Source organism: Pelodiscus sinensis, chromosome 3 (assembly GCF_052426305.1).
Source record: "Pelodiscus sinensis isolate ZL-2025 chromosome 3, ASM5242630v1, whole genome shotgun sequence".
NCBI classification, from domain to species: domain Eukaryota; kingdom Metazoa; phylum Chordata; order Testudines; family Trionychidae; genus Pelodiscus; species Pelodiscus sinensis.
In genome coordinates, this window is record NC_143054.1 from 158803137 (window position 1) to 158830861 (window position 27725).

General features: G+C 41.2%; 2 protein-coding genes across 2 annotated transcripts in view; one reads left to right on the forward strand and one right to left on the reverse strand.

The window, feature by feature from the left end:
* The window catches only part of DNAH14 (dynein axonemal heavy chain 14), a 605515-nt gene extending 585996 nt beyond the window's left edge, over positions 1–19519 (forward strand). Inside the window, exons 82-87 of the mRNA XM_075925276.2 lie at positions 458–654; positions 1859–1971; positions 4722–4870; positions 16105–16262; positions 18808–18954; positions 19307–19519. Of these exons, the coding sequence (XP_075781391.2) occupies positions 458–654; positions 1859–1971; positions 4722–4870; positions 16105–16262; positions 18808–18954; positions 19307–19519 (977 nt within the window). The remainder of the gene's footprint in view (positions 1–457; positions 655–1858; positions 1972–4721; positions 4871–16104; positions 16263–18807; positions 18955–19306) is intronic.
* Positions 19520–20422: 903 nt separating this feature from the next.
* LBR (lamin B receptor) overlaps positions 20423–27725 on the reverse strand; it is a 67766-nt gene continuing 60463 nt past the window's right edge. Inside the window, exons 9-14 of the mRNA XM_006118026.4 lie at positions 27069–27172; positions 26517–26642; positions 26227–26395; positions 25430–25510; positions 25188–25310; positions 20423–22408 (exon numbers count right to left, since the gene is read on the reverse strand). Of these exons, the coding sequence (XP_006118088.3) occupies positions 22248–22408; positions 25188–25310; positions 25430–25510; positions 26227–26395; positions 26517–26642; positions 27069–27172 (764 nt within the window). The 3' untranslated portion in view covers positions 20423–22247. The remainder of the gene's footprint in view (positions 22409–25187; positions 25311–25429; positions 25511–26226; positions 26396–26516; positions 26643–27068; positions 27173–27725) is intronic.

Below are 27725 nucleotides of genomic sequence, written 5' to 3' on the forward strand. Positions count from 1 at the left end.
GCATATTTAACATTAACTACTTGGTCTAACATGTTGAGCATATTGGTCTCAGATAATTTTCCATGGTACTGTTTACTATGGAAGCCAAATTCACAAAAGTGAATACACCGGGAAATATTTTTTTTCCTTCTTTGCTGAAAAAGAGAAGTCAATTACCTTGCCTTGTTTAAGTGAGAAACACACAGCATTGAGACAAAAAATGACTCAGACATTCTGAGTGTCATTACTTCAAACCTGCCTTTGGCTGATAGAAGAAAGAGTTTTGATACAAAAATTAATGCCTTTAATTCTCTTCCACTACATTGTATGGAACAAAGTGGCTTTTCCCTAACTCAGTATAGAAACAAAATTAAGACAATATTTGCAAAAACCTGAATGTCATGATAATGAGCAGCTCCTCCTTACTTCTCATTGAGAGGAAAGCTCCAACTGATATTGCTGCTTTTTCCTTTATCAGGACATGATCCTTTTATCAATTCAGCTTTGCTAACTGTTCTTCGCCAGGAGATCGATCGATTTAATCATTTATTGTCTGTAATAACCATGTCACTGCATTCACTTCAACAAGCTATGAAGGGGGAGATTATCCTCACTACAGGGTTAGAAGAACTTCATAACTCAGTTTTGAAGTCCAAGGTGCCTGAATTCTGGCAGGTAAGATTAAATTCACTTAGTTTACATATGCAGATTTCCATCCATCCATCCAGCTAATTATAAGCACTGAGGGACTCTTCCATACAGGCTTTTAATAGAGGATGATTCAACTCAGGAAGCTCCCTGAAATTGTGCCTTTTTTTTAAATTTAAACGAAAGAATTTGTGTGAAAATTTTTCACTTTCTTCCTTTTTTCCACTGAATTAAATAAAATTACTTATGTCTAAGAGTCTCTTTATATTATGTTTGTGTTTGTTGTGTGAGGGTTGGTTTTGTCTTTGTTTTGTGATTGGGTTTTTTTTTTTTTTTTTGCTGATTTAACTATTTCAAACTTGGAAAAGTCACAAAGTGGCCGAAAAATGAAACTCTCTAGCTCTGCCACTGTAACTTTGCAACAGTTGGGGAAAGCTTTAAAAATTATATTTTCTAGAGTTACAGTTTCATTTTCTTTTTGTCGCTTTATAAGTTTGCCAGGGTTGAAGCAGCTTTGAAAAGGCAAAATGGAAAAAAAAAGTCAAATTAAAAATCCTGACATTTTTCATTTTATTGCACTCACTGGCATAAAAGAAAAAATGAGGAAAAGGGAATAAGAAATTGAAATTTGATAAACTGAAAAAAATTAAAAATTGTTCCACTTTTGAATCCTGGGAAATTTTAAAAAATTATAATTTTAGAATTTTTTGCAAAATTGTTCTGGTTTTTGAACCTTCAGTGACACAACTGATCTTTTCACATACGAGTCTAGAGCACAAAGTAAGCGTGGTGATATGCTCACAGTTCAAGTGCTTACACAGACTGATATAATGTGGCATTTTACTTTTTGAGGAAACGCATATCACAAGTACATGGAAATACTGGTAGATTTGTTATTGGTACATTTGTTTTTGTTTTCTTTTTGAGCATATGTTTTCTGAATGTTAGCACTTTGGAAGATTTTTGTCTCTTATTTAATTTGATATTTTGTAGTCTATGGAATGACATCCTTTAGTGGAGATTAAAGGGCATTTCATAGTGAGCACTATTAAAAATGTGTGGGTTGTTTCTGAGTGTTTTTTCAAAAAGGCTTGTAATCTACATTTTCTTCATTGCTACTTTTCAGGCAGTGACTCCCTTCTGTAGTGTAGTTCCAGTTTATAAACTGACTGTAGCAGTATTTGTTTTTTTCCCGAAAATGAAATTCTGCTTTTTCTGTCATTTGCGACAGCCATATTCCTATATGTCAGTTAAGTCTTTGGGATCATGGATCGATGACCTTATTGTACGAGTGAATTTCTTTGCAGTTTGGGCAAGCCAGGCCATCACCAGCATACAGTTAAGGTAAAGTGAAACATGACAAAATAAACAGTAAAAGTAAAGGGGAAAATAGTAATCACATTAAAATTCTAGATGGAACTCTAAACCAAATAGGGTATGTCTACACTACCCCCCTAGTTCGAACTAGGGGGGTAATGTATGCATACCGAACTTGCTAATGAAGCCCGGGATTTGAATTTCCCGGGCTTCATTAGCATAAAGCCGGTGCCGCCATTTTTAAAAGCCGGCTAGTGCGAACCCCGTGCCGCGCGGCTACACGCGGCACGGGCTAGATAGTTCGGATTAGGCTTCTAATCCGAACTATCTGTACGCTTCGTGGAACGAGGTGTACAGATAGTTCGGATTAGGAAGCCTAATCCGAACTATCTAGTCCGTGCCGCGTGTAGCCGCGCGGCACGGGGTTCGCACTAGCCGGCTTTTAAAAATGGCGGCGCCGGCTTTATGCTAATGAAGCCCGGGAAATTCAAATCCCGGGCTTCATTAGCAAGTTCGGTATGCATACATTACCCCCCTAGTTCGAACTAGGGGGGTAGTGTAGACATACCCATACTTAGGATGAGAGAAACCTCCCCCCCCCCACACACAGGCTCTCTTTCTGAGGATCCCCTAGCATAGGAAACATGGCTGGGGACATGAGCATATTCCTAAGTCCCTCCCCTATGCCCAAAGCCCCGACTCTGCCCTACATCCCCTTTCTTCCCCTCCCCTTCAATCCCTACTCTCCCACAAAAGCCCAGAGCATACCCAGTATGGAAGAGTGCTAGAGGCAATCAGGCAGCACAGCTGCAGCACCTTCAAAACTCTGCTGCTTCAGGTAATGCGGAGGCCATGCTCTCAGTCCTGATGCTCCAATCAGGCAGTGTGTCCACAGCATCCCCCTCCCCTGCTCCGATGCTCTGTGTGGCTGGGAGGCTCCGTCACCACACTCCCAGTCCTGGCTGCACCAGGCTGCATGGTCTGAGCACTGAATGGGCAGCACAGCTCTAATGCCAGCTGCTGAGTCCCTGCTGGAGGCTGGACAGTCAGCCTAGTAGACCAGCTAGGGTCAGAGCACTGCAGAACAGTAAGTGGGGATCTGGCCTGGGGTGGAGCATGAGCTGATCCATGGCAAGCCGTATGGAGAGGCACAGTCTTCCCTTGCTTACTATACCCATCTCCCAAGATGAGGAGTGTGTCAGGATTGGACCACAGTATGTAGTGCTATGCAGTTTCTAGTTAATGCTGCTGAGCCATAGGGCAGTGTGGGGAGGATGACATAATTTAGACAGCCCCCTCCCTCTCCCGGAGCAATCTGGATTCAGAAGGCCACAAAGGGTAGTTATGCTGTATTATTAATTTATTATTATTTGTATTATCATTGTGCCTAAGAGTCCCAGTCATGTGCCAGGATCCCATTGTGCTAGGTGCTGAACAAGCACAGAAAAAGGCAGTCCCTGCCCCAAAGAGCATATAGTCTAAGAGTCAAGACTGTAGGTAGATACAGAGACTGATAGGGAGTACAGGAAAAAAAGTTAGATAATATTGCTCAGCATGATAGGCCGTGGTCTCAGCACAACTGTTGTCATTTTTTTGTTGATCTCAAGGGAAAGAGAGTTATAAGTAGGGTTTAGAAGGAGGATAGGAGAATTAGAAAAACTTATAAAACAACAAAAGACAGGACTATGCAGCACTTTAAAGACTAACAAGATGGTTTATTAGGTGATGAGCTTTTGTGGGCCAGACCCACTTCTTCAGATCAAATTGTGGAAGAAAATTGGCATGACCATATATACCAAAGGGATACAATAAAAAAAAGTGAACACGTAAAACTGACAAATCAGATTTTAGAACGGTGGGGGGGAGGGGGAGAGGAGGTTAGTGTCTATGAGATAATGATATTAGGGGTGATCATTGGGGAAGCTATCTTTTTAATGGGTAAGATTACCCATTACAAAGATAGCTTCCTCAATGATCACCCCTAATATCATTATCTCATAGACACTAACCTCCCCCCTTTGTCCCCTCCACCCATTCATGCCAATTTTTTTCCACAATTTGATCTGAGGAAGTGGTTCTGGCCCACGAAAGCTCATCACCTAATAAACCATCTTGTTAGTCTTTAAAGTACTGCATAGTCCTGTCTTTTGTTTCAGCAAGACCAGACTAACACAGCTACATCTCTATTATAAAACAACAAATAGTCTTACCTACATACAATACATACATACATACGTGTTTTGTTAGTTTTTAAGGTGCTGCAAGACTATTAGTTGTTTTATAAGTTTTTCCAGTTGCAGACTAACTCGGCTACCCCTCTGAAGAGAATTAGTTTTGCAAATGTTTATGGGAGCTTTTCCCAAGAATGGGAGTCAGCATGAGAGAAAGAATGAAAGGTGTTTGTTTGAAAACTGAACCATTGAGTACCCTTACCTTGCTTGGAAGAGAGGATATGCATAAGAAATGTTGGTGGTCCTAGCTCTTAGAGGCATTCTTGAAAAGACTCACAGACAGATGGAGAAAAAAAGACACAAACTCTCTCACACATACAGTACATATGATTTGTTGCAGTCTTACTGCTCATGGTCAGCCATTCATTTGTTAATTTTATGTGTTTTATCTAACAGTGTTTAGAAAATTTGCTAGGGAATTTATATACCTTTAAGAATAATGACAAAGAAAGGTTTTGTTTTCATACAAGTGAGATAGTTTTGCTGCTTTTTGAGGGTGTGTTTAAAAAGCCTGCTTAAAGTATGAATTACACTTTTAAAAAACAGGTATAACAACATAATGATGCTTCAGAAACAAGCCAAACCAGCTGGGATCTCATTTTCATCACCAACTGGCGAGAAACCCAATATATCCACCAACAGCATTCAAGGACATCCCAGCCGCTTTTGGCTTTCAGGTTTTTTTTTCCCACAAGGTACACTAGTAAATAGTCATCAATAATGAATAGTGACTTGTAATTATTTCTTCTTCAATCTTCTGTTCTGTCTTGCAACTGTATTGTTGGTGGGAGGAGGAGGGTTGCCTAGAGGCAGAAAAAAGGTTCTCTCTTTTTGGGGCAATTTCTCTTCTGTTTTTGCAGAAAATCATATCAAAACTAGGACTGTTTCCCAATCTGTTTAGAAGTAACACTTGGTTTTTATTTAATTTATATCTTGATTTTTGGCTGACCACCTAGTTTCAATGCTACTTTCCTCGTTAATCAGAAGAACTTATTTTGCAAAAGATTGGTTAGTTGATGCTTCCTTAAATCTGCCTGGATTAGACTGTTACTTTTCAGCAAAGATTTTTTTTTAAGGCAGTCCAAGGTTTGTGAGTGTTTTATAGATCACAAAAATAAGACTGTGGATTATATAAAAAACTGGCTATCCATCATGATTCCCTTTTCGGGTATATGTTATATTTACATACTTCCAAAATGGTATTGCACAGTTTGGGCATATAACCTGGGGGCTGTGTCTAGACTGGCCAGTTCTTCCGGAAAATCAGCCGCTTTTCTGGAAAAACTTGCCAGCTGTCTACACTGGCCGCTTGAACTTCCGCAAAAGCACTAACTTCCTACTGTAAGAAATCAGTGCTTCTTGCGGAAATACTATGCTGCTCCCGTTCAGGCAAAAGTCCTTTTGTGCAAAATTTTTGCGCAAAAGTGACAGTATAGACAGCTCAGATTTGTTTTCCGCAAAAAAGCCCCGATTGTGAAAATGGCGATCGGGGCTTTTTTGCAGAGAAGCGTCCGTGCCAATCTAGACGCTCTTTTCCGAAAATGCTTTTAATGGAAAACTTTTCCGTTAAAAGCATTTTCGGAAAATCACGCCAGTCTAGACGTAGCCTTGTTGTTTTCATGTACTGATTAATTGTTAATCTCATAGTGGTACCCATCACTGAATTAACTGCTAACAAACATCAGGGCTACTCAGTTATTGAACCATGATATGGCATCAATAGCATTTCTCACTGCATACTGCACCTGCTCTCCTCATACAAATTGAAGTTTAAATTACTCGAAAAAATATTGACTGTGGGAGGAAGGCTTAGGGCAGGGGTGGCCAATCTGTGGCTCTTCTGGATTAATATGCTGCTCCTTGCTTAGGCACTGACTCGCGGGCTGCAGCTACCGGTGCCTACTTTCCAGTGCTCAACTTCTGGCTCCATCTCCTCCTCTAAGGCTACGGCTACACTGTAGCCTTCTTCTGGAAAAGCTTATGCAAACGAATCGTGGCATAGAAAATCGCCGTGCTTCATTTCCATAATTAATTAGCAGCCACTTTTGCGCAAAAAACCCTCTTGCACAAGAGCCATTCTTCATTTTTTCAGGAAGAACGGCTCTTGCGCAAGAGGGGGTTTTTGTGCAAAAAGGAGCTGTCTACACAGCTCCTTTTTGCGCAAAAGCAGCTGCTAATTAATTATACAAATGTAGCACAGTAATTTTCCATGCCACACTTCATTTGCATAAGCTTTCCAGAAGAAGGCTACCGTGTAGCCATAGCCCAAGTGAATTGCACCCTCGCTTCTTCCCCCCCACCACAGAACCTCCTGAGTGACATGAAACAGCTGATTGCAGTGGCCAAGAGGCAGGAGAAGGAACAGAAGGCACTGATCAGTGGAGGTGCTGGTGAGCAAAAGATACCAGGGACGGGAGAGGAGGCACCTGATGGGGACTGCTGACAAATTACTATAGCTCTTTGGTCATGTACACTGGTAAACTGTGGCTCCTTCTCAGGCTCAGATTGGCAACACTTGGCTTAGGGGGTTAGAATAAGCAACAGTTTCTTAAGATGAATAGGGGTAATACATTATTTGCCAAGGACAAATTATAAACCAAACTTGCAACTGCTCTGTGCTGATGTCTGTCATTTTAGACGGAGTATCCAGCATTATATGACTTCTATGCATGAGTACACTCACAAAAAATGGTCTGAGTTATGAGGATACCAGAGTGAACACATCTCTTTAAGTTATTTTATTTCTACTCAACAAACTGTGTTAATATAGGGCTAGATCTAAAAAGGGAGACTTAGCATCAGTGTTGCAATGCCTAATGTTTAGGTATCCTCTGCCACCTAGTGCTATCCACAGCCATCTGCATAAAGCAGCCAAGTACAATGTATGGAAATGTCTACAAATCTGTCACAGATTGTGTTATTTTTTATGAGCAATACCCAGCCTCTAAGTCAGGAGTGGGGAACCTCAGACCCAGGGTCCAGATGTGGCCCCCCCCAGCTTGCCTGGATCCAGGCACCAAGGCCCAGGGCTCCCTTCCAGCATTGGGAAGCCTGTGCTGGTACTCCAGCCCACTCCACTGTGGGGCTGGAACACACAAAATCTACAAGCCTGAGCCTCCGTAGGCTCTGGTGTGCAAGGGGAATGTCTTTCTCTGTCTCAGTCAGGGACTACTGAGGGTATGTCTAGATTACATGGCTCCATCGCCGGAGCCAAATAGATGAGGTTTCTAGACATAGGGAAATGAAGCGGCAATTTAAATAATCGCTGCTTTAGTTACATCAAAATGGCTGCCACGCTGTGCTGATCAGCTGTTTGGCAGCACAGTGCGGTAGTCTGGACACTCCACAGTCGACAAGGTAGAGGGAAGCCCTTGTCAACCGCCCCGTTATGCCTCACGGAATGAGGTTTACCAGGGCGGTCGACAAGGGCTTCCGTTGTCGCCCGCAGAGCATCCAGACTACCGCGCTGTGTTGCCAAACAGCTGATCGGCACAGTGCGGCAGCCATTTTGATGTAAATGAAGCAGCGATTATTTAAATCACTGCTTCATTTCCCTTTTTCGAGTACACTAATCTACATGGCTCCATCAACAGAGCTATGTAGTTTAGATGTACCCTAAGGGTGCTTTTTCTGATTTTACTGTGGGGCAGTAGCCCTGACCCAAAAAAGGTCCCCCACCCCTGTACAAAGACAGTGGGGCTCCAGCTTCAGTACTGATGTAATGAAAACTGCATAACAATGTACATTTCTGTAATTCATTGTTTATTGCCCATATCTTGGCCATGACTTTTATTAAAAGTATCCATGCCAAAAATTTTACCCTTATGCATTGATGCCTAATTTAAGATGGTGAAAGGCAACGAACTTGAACTTGGTGGTCGAATCATCCCTTTCAGGCAAAAGATGATGATGGAAATGGTGACACCAATGCCCATTACTCTAATGGGTAGGGGACTCATTCAGGATCTGGGAGACCTAAGATGATTCAGAGCAGTGATTTGAACTTAAGTGGCACTCTTAACACTAGATTACAAATAGGCATTGCTCTAACTCATCTGTCCTGTGTGGGAATTGATCTGAGGAGTCTCTGATTAGGCAGCATGGGAGGAAAGGGAAGGCCTTGACTGATGATCACATGAGGGTTTAGCTGCCAGCCAGCATTGCATTATCAGGATTTTAACAGCTTTGTTTATGCACACTAGCAGATATTTAGGTGCCAAAAGGACTTTACATGCCTATAGAGCTAGACAACAACTAAACAGGGGTTTTGAGGAGCTAAATGTCACTTTTAATTTGGCAGTTAGGTGTGCATAGTGCATTGTGGCTTTGTCACTAAGTAAAAAATGTGCTTAAGGTGCTGATCAGCTTAGTAAGTGGTTAGGGGTTACCTCCACAAAGGAATGAAGTACCTAACTGCCACTTTAGGCAACTACATCTAACTCTTAAGCACCACTGAAATCCTCAAAAAAAAATCAAAAGTTTTTGTCAGCAGTCCACACACCTAAAATTTGTGCTGATGGGCATGTCCTGTCTCTGCCAAAGTTGCTTATGCCCAAGCCTTTGTTGCATAAATTGCAAGGTTTCGTCCCCTTGGAGGCTAGTCTGATTTACCCCAAGAAGAGAGTCACACTTTCAGGCTGGGTCCAACTCAAGTTTATTGGTTGCAACCAAGGTACGGCTAAGGAACTCAATGTTCAAATCAGAGCCGACCCCCAACATCTCATAGGCAGGGGTTTTTATAGGGTTCACATCTTTCCTGGTTTAGGTGCCTTAACAGGATAGGTTACTTCATCTTTGACATTTAGCATTCCTATAGGTCAGGTTAATTTTCCAAATGAGGTTAAATACAGTGCCTACTTGCTGAACAATGGGCAAGCCATACTTCCCTTTTTCCTTTCCTGCTTGAGCCGGTCACAAGTTTAAAGGATGTGGAATCTATCCATATCTCTACTTAACAGAAGACTGGTTTCACTTCCCCTCGTCTCCTTATTATAAGTTATTACCTGTGACAGGCCTTGACCTTTGTCATGTCTTACTCCTATACAAATAGCAAATATATCTAAGCATTAGCAATGTATGTATATTGTACGTGCCCCTCATAGGGGAATCAATGGCTCTGGGGGATTTGACTTCCCTTATACACATCAATTCCCCCCTCAAGAGGCTTTCTCTTTCTTATACCTCATCAGTTTCTTCTTTGGCTAATCTTTGGTAATGTACAAGCATTTCACGGTTGACAGTAGTCAATACAGTGCGAGTATAGAGGCAATTATACAAGGTATAAAACAGGGCATTAAGCATAATATAATCACAACAAAACAAAACTAAACAGGAATGTGTACCAACATAGCACAACAAGAGTTTTCCTCTTTTTCTTTGAAACAGTCGTGGTTCAGCATCATGCAGGGGAGAGGTTATTAGCACATCACCCTGTAATATTTCGATTCTTCTGGTGTCCAACAGGTGGGAAAGCAGGACCAGAAGAGAGAGGCTTATCAGCAGTCGGGGTAGAATCATTTTGCAATGGGAAGCATTGGCTAACAGTCAGTTCTTGGCACTTCACAGCGCTGATGGACATAAGAGTCTTTATTCTCTGAGCCAAAAGCCAGCTAGCTCTTTTGGAACCAAGGTTATTTCCTAGGAATAAAGCAAACCATAAAAACAATCCCACGCGGTTGCTTGATACCGGCCTTATCAAAGTGAGGCCTTTTTGGCATGTGGTTGCCAGGGGAACCAGGGTCGCAGTTACTGCTGTAGCATATGCTTCTCAGGCTGACTTAATGATTTGAGTTTGTCAGTCCTTAGCAAGATACCATGGACTGCCTCAGTTTACTCCTATAGTTCTTTTCTCTTGACTTTGGGGTTCTTCTTAATCTACTAGGTTAAATACAACAATTTAAGGGATCTTAATTTACTCTGGAAGTGCTGGTACAGCACTATCATTATTATAAATGTTAAAATCTAAACTCTCTACATAATTTGGCAAACACTATTCAAATCCATCCCCAAGATATTCGTCGCCTTACTGGCACTGCCCATGATTATAGGTTTGACCTCTACTGCCTGGTTGAGTGCTGCAGAGATAGGTGTTTGGCATGGTCCACGGTGTTTCCCTATCTGTGTGTACCTCAGACGGCCAGCCCCGATATATCTTTGGGCATTGGCCACCAACTTCTTGATCTTTGCCTGCAGGGCCAGTAAACCCTCCTCTTGGTACTTACTTCCGCCATGCCACTCAGCATCTCATGTGTAGTTATCTCCACTACCAAAGTGCAATATGTCCACATTCTATTGACGGTTAGGCCGCTTGATGAGGGACCGTTATGCACACAGACGGATATACAGAGGGGCAGGATGGAGTGATCTGTCTGGGTAGTCAAACACCAGTAGGTACCGTTCATTTGGACCAGCTCGATGTTCATTTGTTTTTCTATGACAACCACATCAAGCCTAGGCAGATTCGTCATGATGTTAAATGGGCAGGTACATAAAATTTCCTTATCAAAGTGGGTGCAACAATCCCTGGGTATAGGGAGGCTCCCACACCTTCAGAATAAGCAATGCCTTCTATTCTATCTATATGCCCTTGCTTTGGTACAAGCAGGGAGGTTACCATTCTGATCTGATCTGAGTGAGGAATCCTCAGAGGGACCAAAAACAAATGGTTGTACTATGCCCTGTCCAGGTGGGCCTTTGGGTCCTCATGGATTCTCTCTTTCCCTACTCCCATGGGTAGGCACAGGGGAGATTGGGGACTCACCACCATAAGAACTAAGTGGTAGTGGCTAAAGCTTACCTTATTCTTCAATACTGGCCTTCTAATTTCTTTATTTTACTTCCAATCCAATTAGCTTCTGGTCCAAACATCAGGTTAGGTCTACAGAGCTGGACAGATCCTTCAAACTATTTAGGATCAATTGATTAGCTTGGCTGGTGTGTAGGCCTTTACGGGCACTGGATATTACTGCATTTACAAGTCTGGATTCTCATACAATTTCTGGGCTATGACATAAGTGTTGCTGATAGGGTTACCAGGCTCAAACCAATCTGCGATGGTATCTGCTAAGCCTTGTCATTGCCTAATCAGGCATTTGCCAATTTGATTAACCAGTCTAGCACACAGCTGGTCTGTACCAGTGTGGAACATCATCAAGGTAAGGATCAGTGACAGTTGTCCTTGTTCTGGAACAGGGGCCTGTTCAGGGCATGGTGCACAACTGGGAGGCTCCATTTTGTCCTTAAAGTCCTTGTTGATGATATCCAAATGAGGGCAAGTTAGCAATGGCCATTAAAACAAAACTAGTCTGGTGGGAAGGAGCTAGTACTGTCTCCCATCCTTCTGTTCACGTGATGTACTCCTTGCTTCCTTCCAGTTCTTTTTGTTCACCTGTGGAGACATTGTTAACATTCTCCTAGCCTAAACAATTTTCTATTCACAACATTTGCAATACGTATTACAATTAAGACACACAAGACAAACTTGGACAGAACACAAATACATGTCATGACACAGAACCATGGCATTTTGTTGTTGTTTTTCTTCAACTGGCGCCAGCGCTTTCTGATGATCTGAAAGACAAGAAAACATTTCTCCCCCCCCCCATCGGGGTGGCCTATTATAACTTAAAATACTGCCTAAGATCTGCTAGGGGAACAGGTTACAGCTAGTTCCTTACCATTTTCATGTGCGAGTGAGCTGCAACTTTCTGAGAACAAGAGCGCTTCATCGGTACTCGTGACCTTCCACTCCCTTGAATTACCTTAGAGTTGCTAGCCCTCCCCAACAGTGGCATGGTTCAGTTTCCCTCTCGTATTGCAGACCGGGCTCTTTTTTTTCCTCTTATGATCTGTCTTGATCCTGCTAAATTACTTTTCTTAATTACACAAATTTGTCTAGCATTAATTTGGCAAGGAGAGTGGGCTTTCTAATTAGCCCCCACACTTCCTAATTCTTTTCAGTATATGATGTTCATAACATCCAGGCTGCAGCAGTTGAGTTATGCTGCTGGCTCTGGGGTGAATCACTTGCTCATGTTCTGTAAGGAGATTTATGTTGCAGAATGTGTCTCCTTGTTAAGGCAGATTTAGTTTTTAGTGATTACATCTTCACATTCAATTTCTACTGGTTGACATCTGGGTGGCTTTTAAGTTACCTTCCCCCACGCCCTCAAGCCAATTATAATGGCGTGTGAGGGAAAGGTTTTAACTATTTGTTATGTTTTTTCTTCTGGATGTGGCCCCCACTCATATGTTGTGAAACATCTTTGCGTTGCCTGCGTTTCTAGCTGTAGAGGCTGTCATTATCTATTTGCTAAGAAGGGCTTGAGAATTTCCTGAAGTTGCTTGGATTCGATCCTTGCTCAAAGCCCGCATTCCCTTTTCAATCTCATAGCTTAGGAAGGTGCATATTTGAGCCTTCTCTTGTGAAACTTTATATCCCTTCTTCCCTAGGGCATTCAACAGGGGCTCCGTTGCCCTTTTTCCCTTTTGCATATCAGGACTGGTAATCAACAAATCATCAATATACTGGAGGAGAGCTACCTCAGGGTGCTGCCCCCTCCAGTCTTCTAAGTCTTTTTGCAATGTCGTCCCAAAAATATGGGGGGATGACACAAAACCCTGGGGCAACACAGTCCACAACAGCTGGGTTTTGTGATGGGTGTCCGGGTCTTCCCATTCAAAAGCAAATAATTTCCAACTATTTTTGTGTAAAGGTATAGAAAAGAAAGCATCTTTCAAGTCTAATACCATAAACACTGTTGTGTCTGCTGGAATTTGTGTTAAGATAGTGTGTGGGTTGGGGACCATAGGATGGTCTACAAGAACTTTCTTATTTATTGCCCGTAAGTCTTGCACGAGTCTATAAGAGACGCTATCCGGTTTTGGCATCCCTAAAATAGGGGTGTTGAAGGGAGAGGAACTTTCTACTACCTAGCCATATCTTTTGAATTGTTCGATTAATGGCTTTAAGCCTATCCAGGTGGCTCTTTTTTCTCTCAGGGGATATGGCTTTACACCCTTCTCCTTCAATGAGAGGAATTCTTACTGGAGTCACAAACTTTGCTCGGGCAGGGGTCTCATCTGCCCATACACATGGATTGACTCCTTCTAAGACTTCAGTCCCTTTTGTCTCTAACAGCATCTCAGCTGCACAGAGGGCCATCTGGTAATTTGAGCCCTGTTTCACAGGCAGCTGCACTACATTCTGATCACTACGGAAGAAAATTTTAGCTTGCAGCTTAATTAGCATATCTCGCTCTAGCAGGGCAACTGGACATGCAGATGAAACAACAAAGGCATGCTCTAGCATAATTTTTTTCTAATCTTCATGAGGAGGGGTCTACGTACGGGTAGCCTGCTGCTTCTTCTCTCATTCTACACTTCAGCAGCTATTTTGGTCGATCCTGGGCATGGAATAACTAACAATCAATATATGGGAACTGATCTTAGTGTCTATCCCGAGTCACAACTTCATATATTAAGGATACTAATTTCTTATCAAAAGACCCGGTGTCTGGCCATCCTACTCCAAAAGTTGGCCATTCATGTTGACAAAATTTAATTAACTCATCTTTTGCCATTTTTACTCTATAGTCACTTTTAAAATTACTAAAATTCTGTAACATGCATCCCAATGGGGTTGCGGAGTTTTCTATCCGGGAACTTCCCGAACCCATATCTATCTATTTATATATATTGCGCGCACACACACATACACAGTCAACAAGCTTTTATTGCGGCTCCGTGTGTCGATGGAATGACACCACACCAGCTTTTAGCGTCCGAACTCAGAGAGGGTCCAGCGCTTGGCTGCCTCACTAGAGACACCGGTGTGCCCTTGTGGAGCCGTGACACTTAAGACGGGCCTATCAAACAGTAACAAATATAGACAAACAGGGGGCTTAGAGACTCGCTGGGTCATGAGGTTCGGCTGACCCCCCTTGCAATCAAGAAATCCTGGTCATCGGGTTTCCCCTTGCAGGATTCTTGGGGCGGCTGGAGTCAGCTTAAGTCTCAGACCTGGTCAGCGACAGTCATGCTTACACACAAACCTGTGGTTTCACAATTTAGGTTTCCAACAAATCATTAAAACAAAGAACAAGAGTACTCCTACTAAAAACAAAAGCAATCCACTGGAGTTTTCCTAACTCCTCATAACTTCCCCACACAACTCACGGGTTCATGGTGTTCCTTCTGGGGCTTACAGAGGTTTCTACCATTTGGGAGCGACCCAATTCCACAATATTGTGTTCTTTCCAATTTTCAGACCTATGTGCTGAACGCAATGCCCCCGGGGGACAAACAAATACTCAGACCTATATGCTGAGTGCAAACTTACAGATCAATATCTGCTAGAACACAGGAATAGGTATACTCACTCCGTCTATACCCCGGCGCCTTCCTCTTTTCTTCGGACCTGACAGCCTCGTGTGACTCATTCAATAGAGACTCCTTTAACTTTCCAGATGTCCCGACTCACGCTTTCGGTGCCGTGACGGACTCAAACAGTCCGGTGCGCACTTCACGGTCACCTACGGCGAATCTTGTCGTCCGACTCCGGAGTAGTCCAAGGGAGGTCCCTTCGTGGTCGCCAATTTGTTGCATAAATTGCAAGGTTTCGTCCCCTTGGAGGCTAGTCTGATTTACCCCAAGAAGAGAGTCACACTTTCAGGCTGGGTCCAACTCAAGTTTATTGGTTGCAACCAAGGTACGGCTAAGGAACTCAATGTTCAAATCAGAGCCGACCCCCAACATCTCATAGGCAGGGGTTTTTATAGGGTTCACATCTTTCCTGGTTTAGGTGCCTTAACAGGATAGGTTACTTCATCTTTGACATTTAGCATTCCTATAGGTCAGGTTAATTTTCCAAATGAGGTTAAATACAGTGCCTACTTGCTGAACAATGGGCAAGCCATACTTCCCTTTTTCCTTTCCTGCTTGAGCCGGTCACAAGTTTAAAGGATGTGGAATCTATCCATATCTCTACTTAACAGAAGACTGGTTTCACTTCCCCTCGTCTCCTTATTATAAGTTATTACCTGTGACAGGCCTTGACCTTTGTCATGTCTTACTCCTATACAAATAGCAAATATATCTAAGCATTAGCAATGTATGTATATTGTACGTGCCCCTCATAGGGGAATCAATGGCTCCGGGGGATTTGACTTCCCTTTTACACATCACCTTGGCAGGATTCTCAAACTAGGCATTCTCCTCCCTGCTTAGATAAGGCCACAACAAAGTATTAGATGGACTGTGCATGTCTGTGTCCAGCTTGTTAGCATACTCACCCATGATAACATCCCCATCTGCCAGAATCAGCGTAGTGTTGAGAGTGGCACCTAAACCAGGCAATACTTAAATTCAGGCAAAGGTTCATGGCTCGGAAGGCCAAGTTGACACTGCATAAGTCCCAGTCCTCTGGTCAGCTAGCTTCCCTATGTTGTATAGAGCACCTGTCTGGCCACTTTGGAGTTGAGGATTACACACAGTGGCAGGGTACTTAAAAGTTAAGAATTATGATGCCTGACTTTCTTTCCGCATTTAACCCAAAAATAATATTCAAAATGTAATTTAATTCGTGCACAGAGCAAAGCCCTAGCACTGAGCTGGAAATGTATTAACTCATCGTTAAAATTCTTAATTTTTGATATGTGAACCAGGGGAAAAAACTTGACTTTCCAATTCCAGAATGTTAGGGTGGAAGAAGGGAGAGATTATACTTTTCACTACAGCATATTTACTTTACAGATTAGCTTTAATTTCAACATCATTGTGCGATGACAATCACGGGATGATGTGATACCCATTTTCAGAGCATTTAGTTTGGTAATGGCATAACAAATGTGAGCCTTAAAATAAATTTAGCTCTTGTCTTAAATACACTTCCTGTTTTGGTACTAGAATGTTGTGTATTTTATTCCTGCAGGGTTTCTTACTGCTGTGCTTCAGGACTATGCACGTCAAAATGGAATCTCAGTAGATTCTCTTACTTTTGGCCATAGCCTGCTTCCCACAAGTCATGAGGAGGAGAGCAAACTCATAGCAGTTAAAAGAAAACAAAATATAATACAGACTGCTTTTAAGGTAAGACTCCTAATAGCATCTAGAAAACAAACTGTAAATGTGGCAGAAACCAAGGTTAATGATAAAACAGAGGTTTGTCACTTGGTAACTAGTTTGTTCTGCTACAGTTTCGTTCTTTCCCACCCCCAATATTTAAGTTGACCTTTCTTGTTTTTATTTATATACCATAAAACTCATACACCATGAGGCTATGGACCTGAAACAAACTAGAAAACACCACTCAAACGTTGTCCCATTTAGGTGTTACAATTCATTGGCAGAAAATCAAAGGTAAAACCTTCATTTAATTCCCGCATATACAGAACATGCCAGTACCTTCTCTGCTAGAAGGGCCCTGTTAGACTCTCAAACTGAGGTCAGGGCAACTGGGAATGCATTTCTGACAGTAGACACCAACAAAATTTTAAGACAAGAAATGCAGCCATAAGGAACAGATGGGCGGGGGGGAGGAGAGGGGACAGAAATTCGTATTTAAGTGGGTAAGGAGCAATGTACTTTGCTACCTTTATGCAATTTACTGAAAACAAGTCCACTCAAAGGGTTAATGTATCTAATGCAGTAGTCTCTTAGTTCTACTGTCTTATTTACTAAACCCTAAATTGGCAGCTCTAGTTTGTGATAATAGCTTGGGGGCCCTATTGCGCTACTATAAAAACAGAAAGGCTACGTCTAGACTACATCCCTTTTTCGTAAAAGGGATGTAAATTAGATGTATCGCAATTGCTAATGAAGCGGGGATTTAAATCTCCCCTGCTTCATTAGCATAAAAATGGCTGCCGCTTTTTTTCCTGCACAGAGCTTTGTCGGAAAAAAGCGCCAGTCTAGACGCTGATTGTGCGGAAAATAAAGCATCTTTCAGAAAAGGCTTTATTTTCCGCACGATCAGCGTCTAGACTGGCGCTTTTTTCCGACAAAGCTCCGTGCCAAAAAAAGCGGCAGCCATTTTTATGCTAATGAAGCGGGGGAGATTTAAATCCCCGCTTCATTAGCAACTGCGACATGTCTAATTTACATCCCTTTTACGAAAAAGGGATGTAATCTAGATGTAGACAGACAGTCCACTCCCTGAAGACTTTACTGTCCCTTAAAACAAGAACAAGCGGCAACAGAAACGACTAGTACGTTATATAGAGTTATGTTTGGAACTACCTGCTCTCTTCCACCTTTGTAACCACCACCCAGGCGGATTTGAACCTGAGACCTTTGAAGCGGAGTATGGGAGCCTCTACCCTCTGAGCTAAAAGCCAGTTGGCTCCCAGCCCATGCTGTAGAGGTCTCTTGAGGTTAGCTGTTGCTGTGGGCTACGTACCACTTGCATTGCTCAGTAACCACACTAGGTGTGTGGGTTAGTTTCACACACTTTAAAGTAACCTTGGACTTACTTCCTACTTGAAGAAGGAAAACAAGTTCAAGCCAAACGATACCCCTCCTGGATTTGGCATTCCGCTTATATTTTATTTTTAAAGGAAACTGCTACTCCTGCTCTTTTGGAGTACACTATCCTCAGGCTATAGCCATCATGCAGCTAACAGGACCTGAAGGATTTTCATTCATAAGAGCCACATGTACAGAAAGGGGGATGAGGAAATTTGGAGGCAGTAGCATCTGTTACTTTATTCTTTACTCATCCCTTTAAAAATAAATTAGTTATGATATAGGTTGTTCTTTAGAGCAGCGGTTCCCAAACACCGGGCCATGGACTGGGGTTGGGCTGCAGCAGCTCTGGGGGTTGGAGCATGCCGCCCAGCACCTCCCTTCCCACCATGGCTGCTGGAAGAGGCATGTGTACTGCACTGCCTCTCAGCCAACCAGCACTGGGCAGGGGCAGGGTCATCTAACACAGAAGAGTCATTCGCTGATCAGTGGGAGGCCACACAGAACCCAGCTTAGAGCACCAAGCAGCAGCACTCAGCTGGGAGGCAAAAAGGCTAGGTGAGAGAGGCGGGGCAGGCACCAGGGGCTCTAGTACTGGGGAGCTCTATGAGGTGGAGCAAATATTGGTGACTGGCACAGGGAGGGGACTCGGGGGAGGAGGTTGGGTGCAGTAGGGCTCTGGAAACAGGAGGCTGGTATGGGGGGGGGGGTTGAGTGCTGGGGACTTGGGTCAGTGGCTGGGTTAGGAATGGCATTAGGAGGGGTTTGGAGCCAGGATGAACCCAGCTCCCAGAACTGTTGCAAACAGCTGGCTTCTGCTGCCTGCCATATGGCAACTGCCAGAGCTGATGCTGGCTGTTTGCTGTGGCTTTGGCAGACCAGTAACATTTTATTTGCATAATGAATATGCAAATATAATGTTACTGGTTCATCAAAAGTTTGTGAATGGGTTAGCCAGTCAGTGGTATAAAAAAGATTGGGAACTACTGCTTCAGAGTAAGACAGTACTTAAGACTCCTTTATAAGCAGGTGACATCTCATTAAATGATAGGCGCCTGAGTATTACGAATACATGTAAAAACACTTGACATACTTTAAAATGTCATCAGAATATTTAAGGTTTCTCTACTCCACAATATATAATCTACATATTTGTCTCTGTCTAATCTAGGGATCTCCCCCACCTGAACATGGTGTTGTAGTTTTTGGTTTATATATAGATGGTGCACGATGGAATCCTACTACATCTGTGCTAGAAGAACCCTTTCTTTCTGACCGATTTTATTCACTCCCTGAAATGGTGTTTTTACCACAACAGGTAAGAGCTAAGATTCTGATGTAGGTTTTGTTAGATTTGTTTGCAGATGCCATATATATATATGTTTTTATGATTTCATTTTGGGCAGCCTATGGAAAATACCAATAACCTCTTCCAGTAGTTCTTGCTCGGGTAAAATGTACTGTGCTCAGTGGAAATGTTGCATGACTAAAAACTGGAGATGATCCCTGACTCAGCTAAGAAAAAGGCAACACTTAGTACTAGTCTCACTACCTTAGAAACTAAGATCCCCTAACCAAACACATTTTCTTTTAACTACTTACCTGCTATTACTACTGTAATACACAGAAGGTATTTAACAATTCTGTTTTGTCTGGATTATAATTTTTAGGTTATTCAAGCAAGACACACATGTCTAGATGAAGAACAAAGAGAACTGATGCATTATGAATGTCCACTTTACCAGACTCCTCAAAGATCTGGAATCTTGTTAACTACAGGTCTGTCTACTAACTTTGTAACAACACTCAGTCTTCCAACCTTGAGAACTCCCAGTCATTGGGTTACAAGAGGGGTTGCAATGTTATGTCAACTGGATGACTGACTAAAATTAGAAAAAGAAATTAGTTATCCATTTCTTTCATGAAACCACCTTATCTGCTGTAGAACTAATATTGGGGAGTATAGTGGTTTCAAAAGTATTAGCACTATTTTCAGTCAACTATCTTCATCATATTTGTACAACACAACGTACTATCTTCAGCACACCTTGAATAAAATAAATCTTATTTAAAATTCAATAGTTTAATTTTGAAATGTAGAGCATGACATTTTCTTCCTGTTTTGGATACTGGAGTGCGTGTGTGAATGTGTAAAAACCAATGTATTCATCCAAATCTCAAACACACTATCGCTCTGGAGGGTAGACAGAAAAGTAGTACTGTCATTTAAGCTTAATATTTTAATTAAAGAACACAGTTGTTACCTGCTCCAATGAGAAGAGCTTTCACTAGTATTGACATGTATGCCTCACTTCCACCTATGGTAGGTAAAAGTGTTTTACCCAAGTGTGGTAGTTAATGTGCTTGTCGTCCGAAGTTATCAGAGCTTTCCATCAGCGACCACTTCAATAGAAGACTTTGCAAACAGAATTTAGTTCTATTGGTGATGCACAAGAGTAAACAAAACAAAAACCTTTTGTCCTAATATATCAAGAACACACACAAATTTAATTCTGTTTCCTCGTGCTTTGGAATTGGGAGCAGTGTTTGGTACCAGATTCTTCTTACGCAGTAGTACTCTGACTAATGTTCAAGGCTGGGCCTCTCTCCTTCTCTTGCAAGGATGTCTTACCCTTTCAGAGGACGTTAAAAGGCCCTATTTCATGGGCAACCTCCCCATCAATGTATTGCAAGGTTAGAAAAAATCTCATTCCCATGTAAAATAGCATTGTTTTCTTAAATATGCAATTAAATACATAAATAAGTGATCAAAATGTACATTCTACCACTTTTAAAACATTTTATTTTAGCTTACAGATCTGTATAAAAATTCTACTTAACTTTACATCAAAAATATAAGCATACAGAACAAGTTGCAGTTGGTATATATACCCATGTCTCTGAAGAACAGAAGCAGACTGTAAAAAGGTTGCTCTAGTTTATTTTTCAGTAGCATAATTTAACCTCATTAAAATTAGTGGTACTTGCAACAATATCTGTTTTTTCCAAGAATCAAAATATTTGGTGTTCAAATATTCTTCCGACAACAGCAACAACACAGATCTGGTGAAGCTGTCATGATCACGTTGAATGTTATGCTATATTCACTTCAAATGTAAATCGTCACTAAAATGGCTCAGACAAAATAGCGCTTTAAAAAAATACTAGCTTTCAGTTTATCACTATTTTTAAAATATTCAACTATTCAGTATTTTTTTTAATTGTAATTTAATAGGAACCCTGACTATGGAGTATTTCTTTTCCCTCCACAATGCAATTAATATTCAAAACCAGTAAATTTAGTAAGTCAAGTATCTGAATAAAGCTACCAACTGTAAAGACAAGAAGGACAATCCTAGTTCCCCAGGGTTCATTAATGCAAAATTACTTCACCACTCTCCTTGCCTTATTAAGATTAACCTACTTACAGTTAATGAAATAAAAATTTAATCTTAGCAGTGGGAAAAAATTCCATTCTTAGGATATAAAAACATAACTGAAGTAGCTAAAAATAGACACACTAGATTAAAAAAGTCAAATATATACAAAAATATATTAGAATGTGGCAAAGATTCATGTAAAAATTGATTTAAATAGAAATATTGAAAAAAGTTAGCTATCTGCAACAGTACAAAAGGCAAAACTTACATTTGAGGTAGCAATGCCAGATTCACAAACTTTGGACTGAATATATTTTCTACATTTTCATAGCATATTTGTCAACAATATTTAAATGAACACTTCAATTTATTTTTTAGACAAATCAATACATTACTTTACAAAACCCTTATGAACGTTTTAAAAAATAATACTGGAAATGGTTTTAGTTTCTTCTGGCTCCTAAAAAAAAGCGGTCGTATCTCACATTCTCAAACACTGTACAGCAAAAACATAAAGGTTTTATAATACAGTCAATGGATCCTATGGTACATTAAAAACTATTTTACACAAGACAGAGCAAATACACTGTAGCTATTTTATTTCTTAGTGTGTACTACACACCACAACTTATACCACCTTCCATTTATCACTGAATGCAGGACAATGGTTTTTGGCTCCTCAATGTTGGGAACCAGGTGATTGAGCTGGATGGAAATCATATTCCCTTAATGTAACAAAAACAAACTTTACATCACAGTACACAATTAAATGGATGTAAACTCAGATTAACTTGAAAAAGCTGGGCCTTCAGAAATTTAAAACCTCACAAAACCTTGTAATTTAGATTGGGTAGTAAGCCCGAAAGCCTTGCACCGTTTTGGGGGGCTAGGGGTGAGAGAGAGGGAGGGAGAGGGCACATTTTTCCAAGGATAATGCTCATATTCAATTAACTCTGTGAACTATTTGCTTAACATAACTTTGTTTTACTTATTCATACATCACAAGGTAATTGGTTTATTCTAATGACATTCACTGCATATCTTAAAATGAGTAGCTGGTAAGTATTTGGAGAAGGCTGTCTAATATGCATATTTGTTCGCTACAGTGTTTGATCACATCTTTAAGAAAAGCCTAAAAATTAAACAAATAACCCAAGTGCCAAGGGAAGGGGCAGGTGTTTTTATTTGCAAAGAAGCAGAAGTAATTTGCAATGCAAGTTCCTGGAGTACCTTAGTAGATGAAAGGAAATATACGGTATGGTACACGTTGACAGTACCTTTCCCATGCCAAGCCATATTTTTTCTTACATTGATGTTCATCACGAGCTTCTCGATGAATAAGCAAGCAGGTGAAATAAAGCACGTAGAAATATGGCAAAATATGATTAAAACCTGTTGAACATAATTAGAAAGTCACTGTACATAATAACAAAAAACTCAGAAAAACCATGCAGGTATTCACAGTAAGAGAAAAAACCTTAAAATACAAATCATAATACAGGTATCAGGCTCCAACTATTAGGTCAAACCTACAAAACACAATGTTTTATCTATACCATGTGTCTGCTCTGTATTGTAAGCACCTTCAGAGAGATTGCATCTATTTGTACTAGGGATAGCATCATGTAATAGAGTACACGATTAACCAATAAGCCTAGGTTTATCAGTTAATTTTGTCGACTATGTGCATTCCCCCCACCATTGCTGCCTCTGTGTCAGAGGCAGCAAGGGAGTGGAGGGAAGCTGGAGCCGGGGGGAGTTGGCTTTTAAACTAGCTCCTCACAAGCACCAGATCTGTGGAGCCATCTGCTCTTCCTCCAACCTCAGCGCGGCTGCCTCTGATAGAGAGGCGGCAGCCTGGAGGATGAGGGGGGCAGGCATAAGCCAGTACATGTGGGAAGCCAGCTTTTAAGCCAGTTCCCCATGTGTACTGGCTCACACGTGCCACTTCCCCCACCCCATGCTACTGCCTGGGGGGGGGGGGGGGGGGAGGTGCGCACAGGTGGGAGTCAATATGCATGTGGAACCAGCTTTTATGCCGGCTCTCCTCATGTGCCAACTCCATGGAGCTGCATGCCCTTCCTTTCCTCCCCCAAGCTGCTGCCTCTACCAGAGGCTGGAGGGAGGGGGAGGGGGGGGAAAGAGAGGAAAAAAGGAGGAGGAGGCTCACCATGGAGCAACCTCTACACTGGGCCCAGGCTCACCACGAACAGAGGTTGCTCCGTGGGATGCCAGCACAGTTTCTTTCTATGGGGAGCTCACTTCCCTCCAACCCCAGCAGCACAGACATAGGCGGCAGTACAAGGTGGCAGGGACTCGAAGCACACTGGCTGTCAGTCCTGCCCCCAAGGATTATCAAATAGTTATATAACCGATAATATGTTATGCAGTTACATGACTATTCAATGAATCACTATCCAACATCCCTAATTTGTACAGCACTTTTCCATACTCAATAATAGGTTATAGCAAGATTGCTATGACATAATCCATAGCATAGACCAACTGCCTGCAAAATAACAGTTTGTTTTTGGATTGGTATAAAGAGCGCCAGGAAGATGGTTATGTTTTAATTTGTATCCCCATCTTTTTTTAGATAGATGTGACACATTTTACAATGTTTAAAGCAAGTAATTTTGCTTCACAGCTCATAAATTCACACTTCCTGCAGACTAAAACAAAAGGGATATTCAAGAAAAATGCATTGAGAGAATGTCACAATATTGTGAGATGCATACAAAGGCAAATAAAAAAAAAGTAAAGCATCTTCCCAATATCTAGTTTAGGGATGTGAATGGTTAACTGGTAAACCTCACCCGCTTACCAGTTCCGATTAACTCATGGGCACTGGGGCAGCTCCCACCAGGCACAGGCAGGGGGGCACACTGGCTCAGTCAGAGCAGTTCTCATCAGCAGTCAGCCAGTGGGAGCAACCTCTGTGTATAGGGGGAGGGGATGGTGGTGCTCCAGTTTGGCTGGAGAGGCTCCTCAACCCACCTTCCCTTTATTCGGTTAACCAGTTAAACATTACATTTAACTGGTTAACTAATAAAACAGGATTTTACATCCATAAGCTAGATTTCCACATTTATGGATACCAAGAAAGACTGCTGACAGTGCTTTTTAAGTGAACTTCACTACAGGCAAAGTATTTAAAAGCTGAAATAATGAATGTTTGAACCTAAATGTTGAATTGACATTCTTTCTGAAGTTGGGATTTTTTTTAACTGAAACATTTTTAATAGTGGGGTTTTTTTCCTTAGTTTTACCTGTATCCTAATTTCAAGGCAAACTTTTTTTTTTTAAATCAAAAAGCAGCTCAGTAACAGGAGTTCAATACATGTGCATTCGCTCTCAAATCAATTAAGTAGGAATACAAGTAGGAATAAGGGATCTTCCAGACAAGGGTTTATTTTCCGCAAGATCCCGTCTAGACTGGCGCTTTTCTCTGGCAAAACCCCGAGCCGGAAAAAAGCGGCAGCCATGTTCATGCAAATGCCGCGGGGGATATTTAAATCCCCCACGGCATTTGCAATTCCGACTGGTCTCATTAGCATCCCTTTTCCGGAAAAGGGTGCCAATGTAGACACAGCCCATGTGTATGGGCTCCCATGGAGCTGCCTGCCACCTGAACTATCAGAAGCAGCAACGGGGAGGGAGAAAGAGGTGGCCAGCAAGAGCCGGTGCTTGGGGGGGGAGCCGGCTTTTAAGTTTAAAAGCTGGTTCCCCACAAGCAGCAGATCCTGCCTGTCCCCCTGCGTGTAAATGTGTAACCGCTAAAAAATTCAGCAATTACACATTTACACAAAAACACATACTTTAACATCCCTAGCCCATACTTGGCAAAGCATGTCCCTAAGCAGAGGGACACCCTGGCAATTAAATTAGTACTTCCTCTACTCCATTTGTAAACATCATAGCCCAGCTGGAAGCCCCAGAATGTATGAATGAAGAGGGGGCTCACCAATCGCCATCCACACAAGAGCATAGGTAGGGGTCTGGTTGAAAGCGGCTATCTTTTAGGAACCCAGGGTTATCCCACTGAATTTAACTTTCAGATAATTACAATCTAGCATCTAAAATAATCATTGGCACATTAGAAAGTGAAAGTCAGTTGCCAAAACACATGCACAAGTTTTTAATAGCAAGAACTTCAGTTTCAGCATCTTACCACATGGTAGGGACCAAGCCAGAGCCATAATAATATCACCTAGATAGTTAGGGTGACGAACCAAACCCCACCAGCCTGTAACTAGAAGACTTTTTCCAGCTGCAGTGGGAATACATTTCAAGTCTGTGTACAGAAAGAGTATAAAACAATGTTAAAAATGTGTATTTAAAGAATACATGAGAGATGTTGTACTGAAAACATAAAAAAACCCTGAACCTTAAATTAACCAAAAAGACACTTACGAGCCAATTTGGGATCCTTTGGATTCCTCCGAAATGCATTTTTCTGTGAGTTTGCACCACGGAAAATGTAATACCCAAATGCTAAAATAAAGATAAATCATTATTTTCATTTCATATCTGCAATATGTTTCAGTAAACTTGGCAAAATACCCTCTTGTACAATCACACAACTATTTCATTCGACATATAGTTATTATCCAGCTCTCAAAATTCATTCATTAATGGGACTGAAATATAACAACAAAACTTGGGGTTTCAAAATGTTAGTGTGTTTCATAGCATATAAGTAAGTGTAGGATTTTGGAGCATCTTTATCAAGTAGTATACCTTTTTATAAGTTTGTTTAATTGTTAACATGATGCTGGGTTTTAAATTTCTATTAAATAACCAATAAAAAGGTTCTCATATTCCTCAGCAGTGAGCCTATTTTGAGACAACACATACCCAATGCATGACTGCATACAATGTACCATTGCAACACACATCTAATGTATGTCCAAGAAACCACAACATCCATAGTTACTTCTTTGTTCATACTCTCCTCCTATATGTAGGTAAACCCTATAACACATAATAGGTCTAATCCAAAAACCACAGTAGTAACTGGGAGCCTCACAGTTTTTAGCTTAATGTGAAGAACTGAGAAATAAATGACTTCCCAAAATCATAAAGGAAGTCTGTGGCAGAGAAAGGAAGTGAACTCAGGGCTTCCTAAATGCCCTAACTACTGGACCAGCCTTCCTCTCAGGAGAAAAAAAATATTAGTTTTGTAATTGTAAAAAATGTTCATGACTTACTATTCAGAATAATAATTGCAGAAGCAGTAGGCCAAGAAATTTCATTAGGATGATTGACTAAATAGAAGGCTTGTAAACTGTAGACAAATGGAACCCATACCAAGTCTCCAAATGCTAGCATGAACCCAAACCCATCATGGGTAATGTCCATTGTAGTCAAGACAGCTTCCTAGAAAAATTAGGAAGGAAATTGACAAAAAAAAACCACACACATGAGTACATTAGTCTGTCACAATTTAACTAGCTATGCTAGCAAAAATTTAATATAGACTAAAGGGAATGTCAGTTACCTCATTCCAAAGAGCATCTACAACATAAAGAAGCTGGAAACTATTAACCAAGATCATTGACAAAGAGGGCACATTACGATCCTGTATCTTCATCTCAGCCAACAGCATCACCAAGTTAATAACAACCTAAAAAAAAAAAGAAGTCAGATTTTACTGGAAATTCTATACAAATTGAAAGGCACTTATTTCTACTGTGTTATCATTCATTTTTAAAAGCAGACTGGCGATTTAATGTCCCAAGATTTAGCTTACAGTAAAACAAAAATCTAAAATTTCATAAAAAGGTAACTCATTAGCAGGCATGATTCAAAAAAGTACAGCCTCTGCATATTCATTAATTTTAGAATGCTCAATACAAGCAATGTGATAGATCTGTAAAAACCAGTTTTGGGAGATCTGTCATGAGTTTTAATAATGTCTTTCAGTACACAACTGTTTTGCACATTTCCTCCTCTTTCAAGCATGTTATACTTTTTTACCACAATTAAAAGTTTTCATATTTCATAAGGTTCAAGCAAGAGAAACAAACTGGAAAGAAGTACTCATACTCACCCAGCCAATTAAGCCTGGACGCAACTCACAGAAATATTTGAGGTCAAAATGTCCAATGCGAGGGTTTAATTCACGTCCAATGAACAAGTCATAAACAAAGTTCCCTGCAAACAAAATGCACATGCTTCCAGTAATGGCGGTCTGTTCCCTTATTCAGACACTTTTAAAACAATTACTACTTTATCTGTGGTTAAAAAGTTGTGCCATAATCCTAAAATATGAATTTTTAAAGCTATAATGGAATTTTTCCTGTTTTTTCTCATATCGTAAAAACATATGCTAAGTCTGCCTAAAAATTTGCCCCTCAATACAGTCTGGTGTCAGGAGCTTGTGAACCTTCTTTATCTATGGCCCAGTGGCATCATAACTCCTATGTACAAGTTACATCACTAACTAAGCTTAGCTGTTCCTACTCTAAGATCTGCACCCAATCCCAATAGCAGCAATGTAACTTCAAACAAGAATGTGTACAAGTTTTAACCAAGAAAATGAAACAATGCATAAGAAAATTAAGTATGCTCTTTATTTTTTTATTTTTTGGGGGGAGGCGGGGGGGAATGGAAGTGTGAGAAGGGAGATAATAATACTATTTGCATATGCTACAGTTGAACCTTTCTAGTCCAGCACCTTTAGGATCTGACTGGTGCTTAACCATGG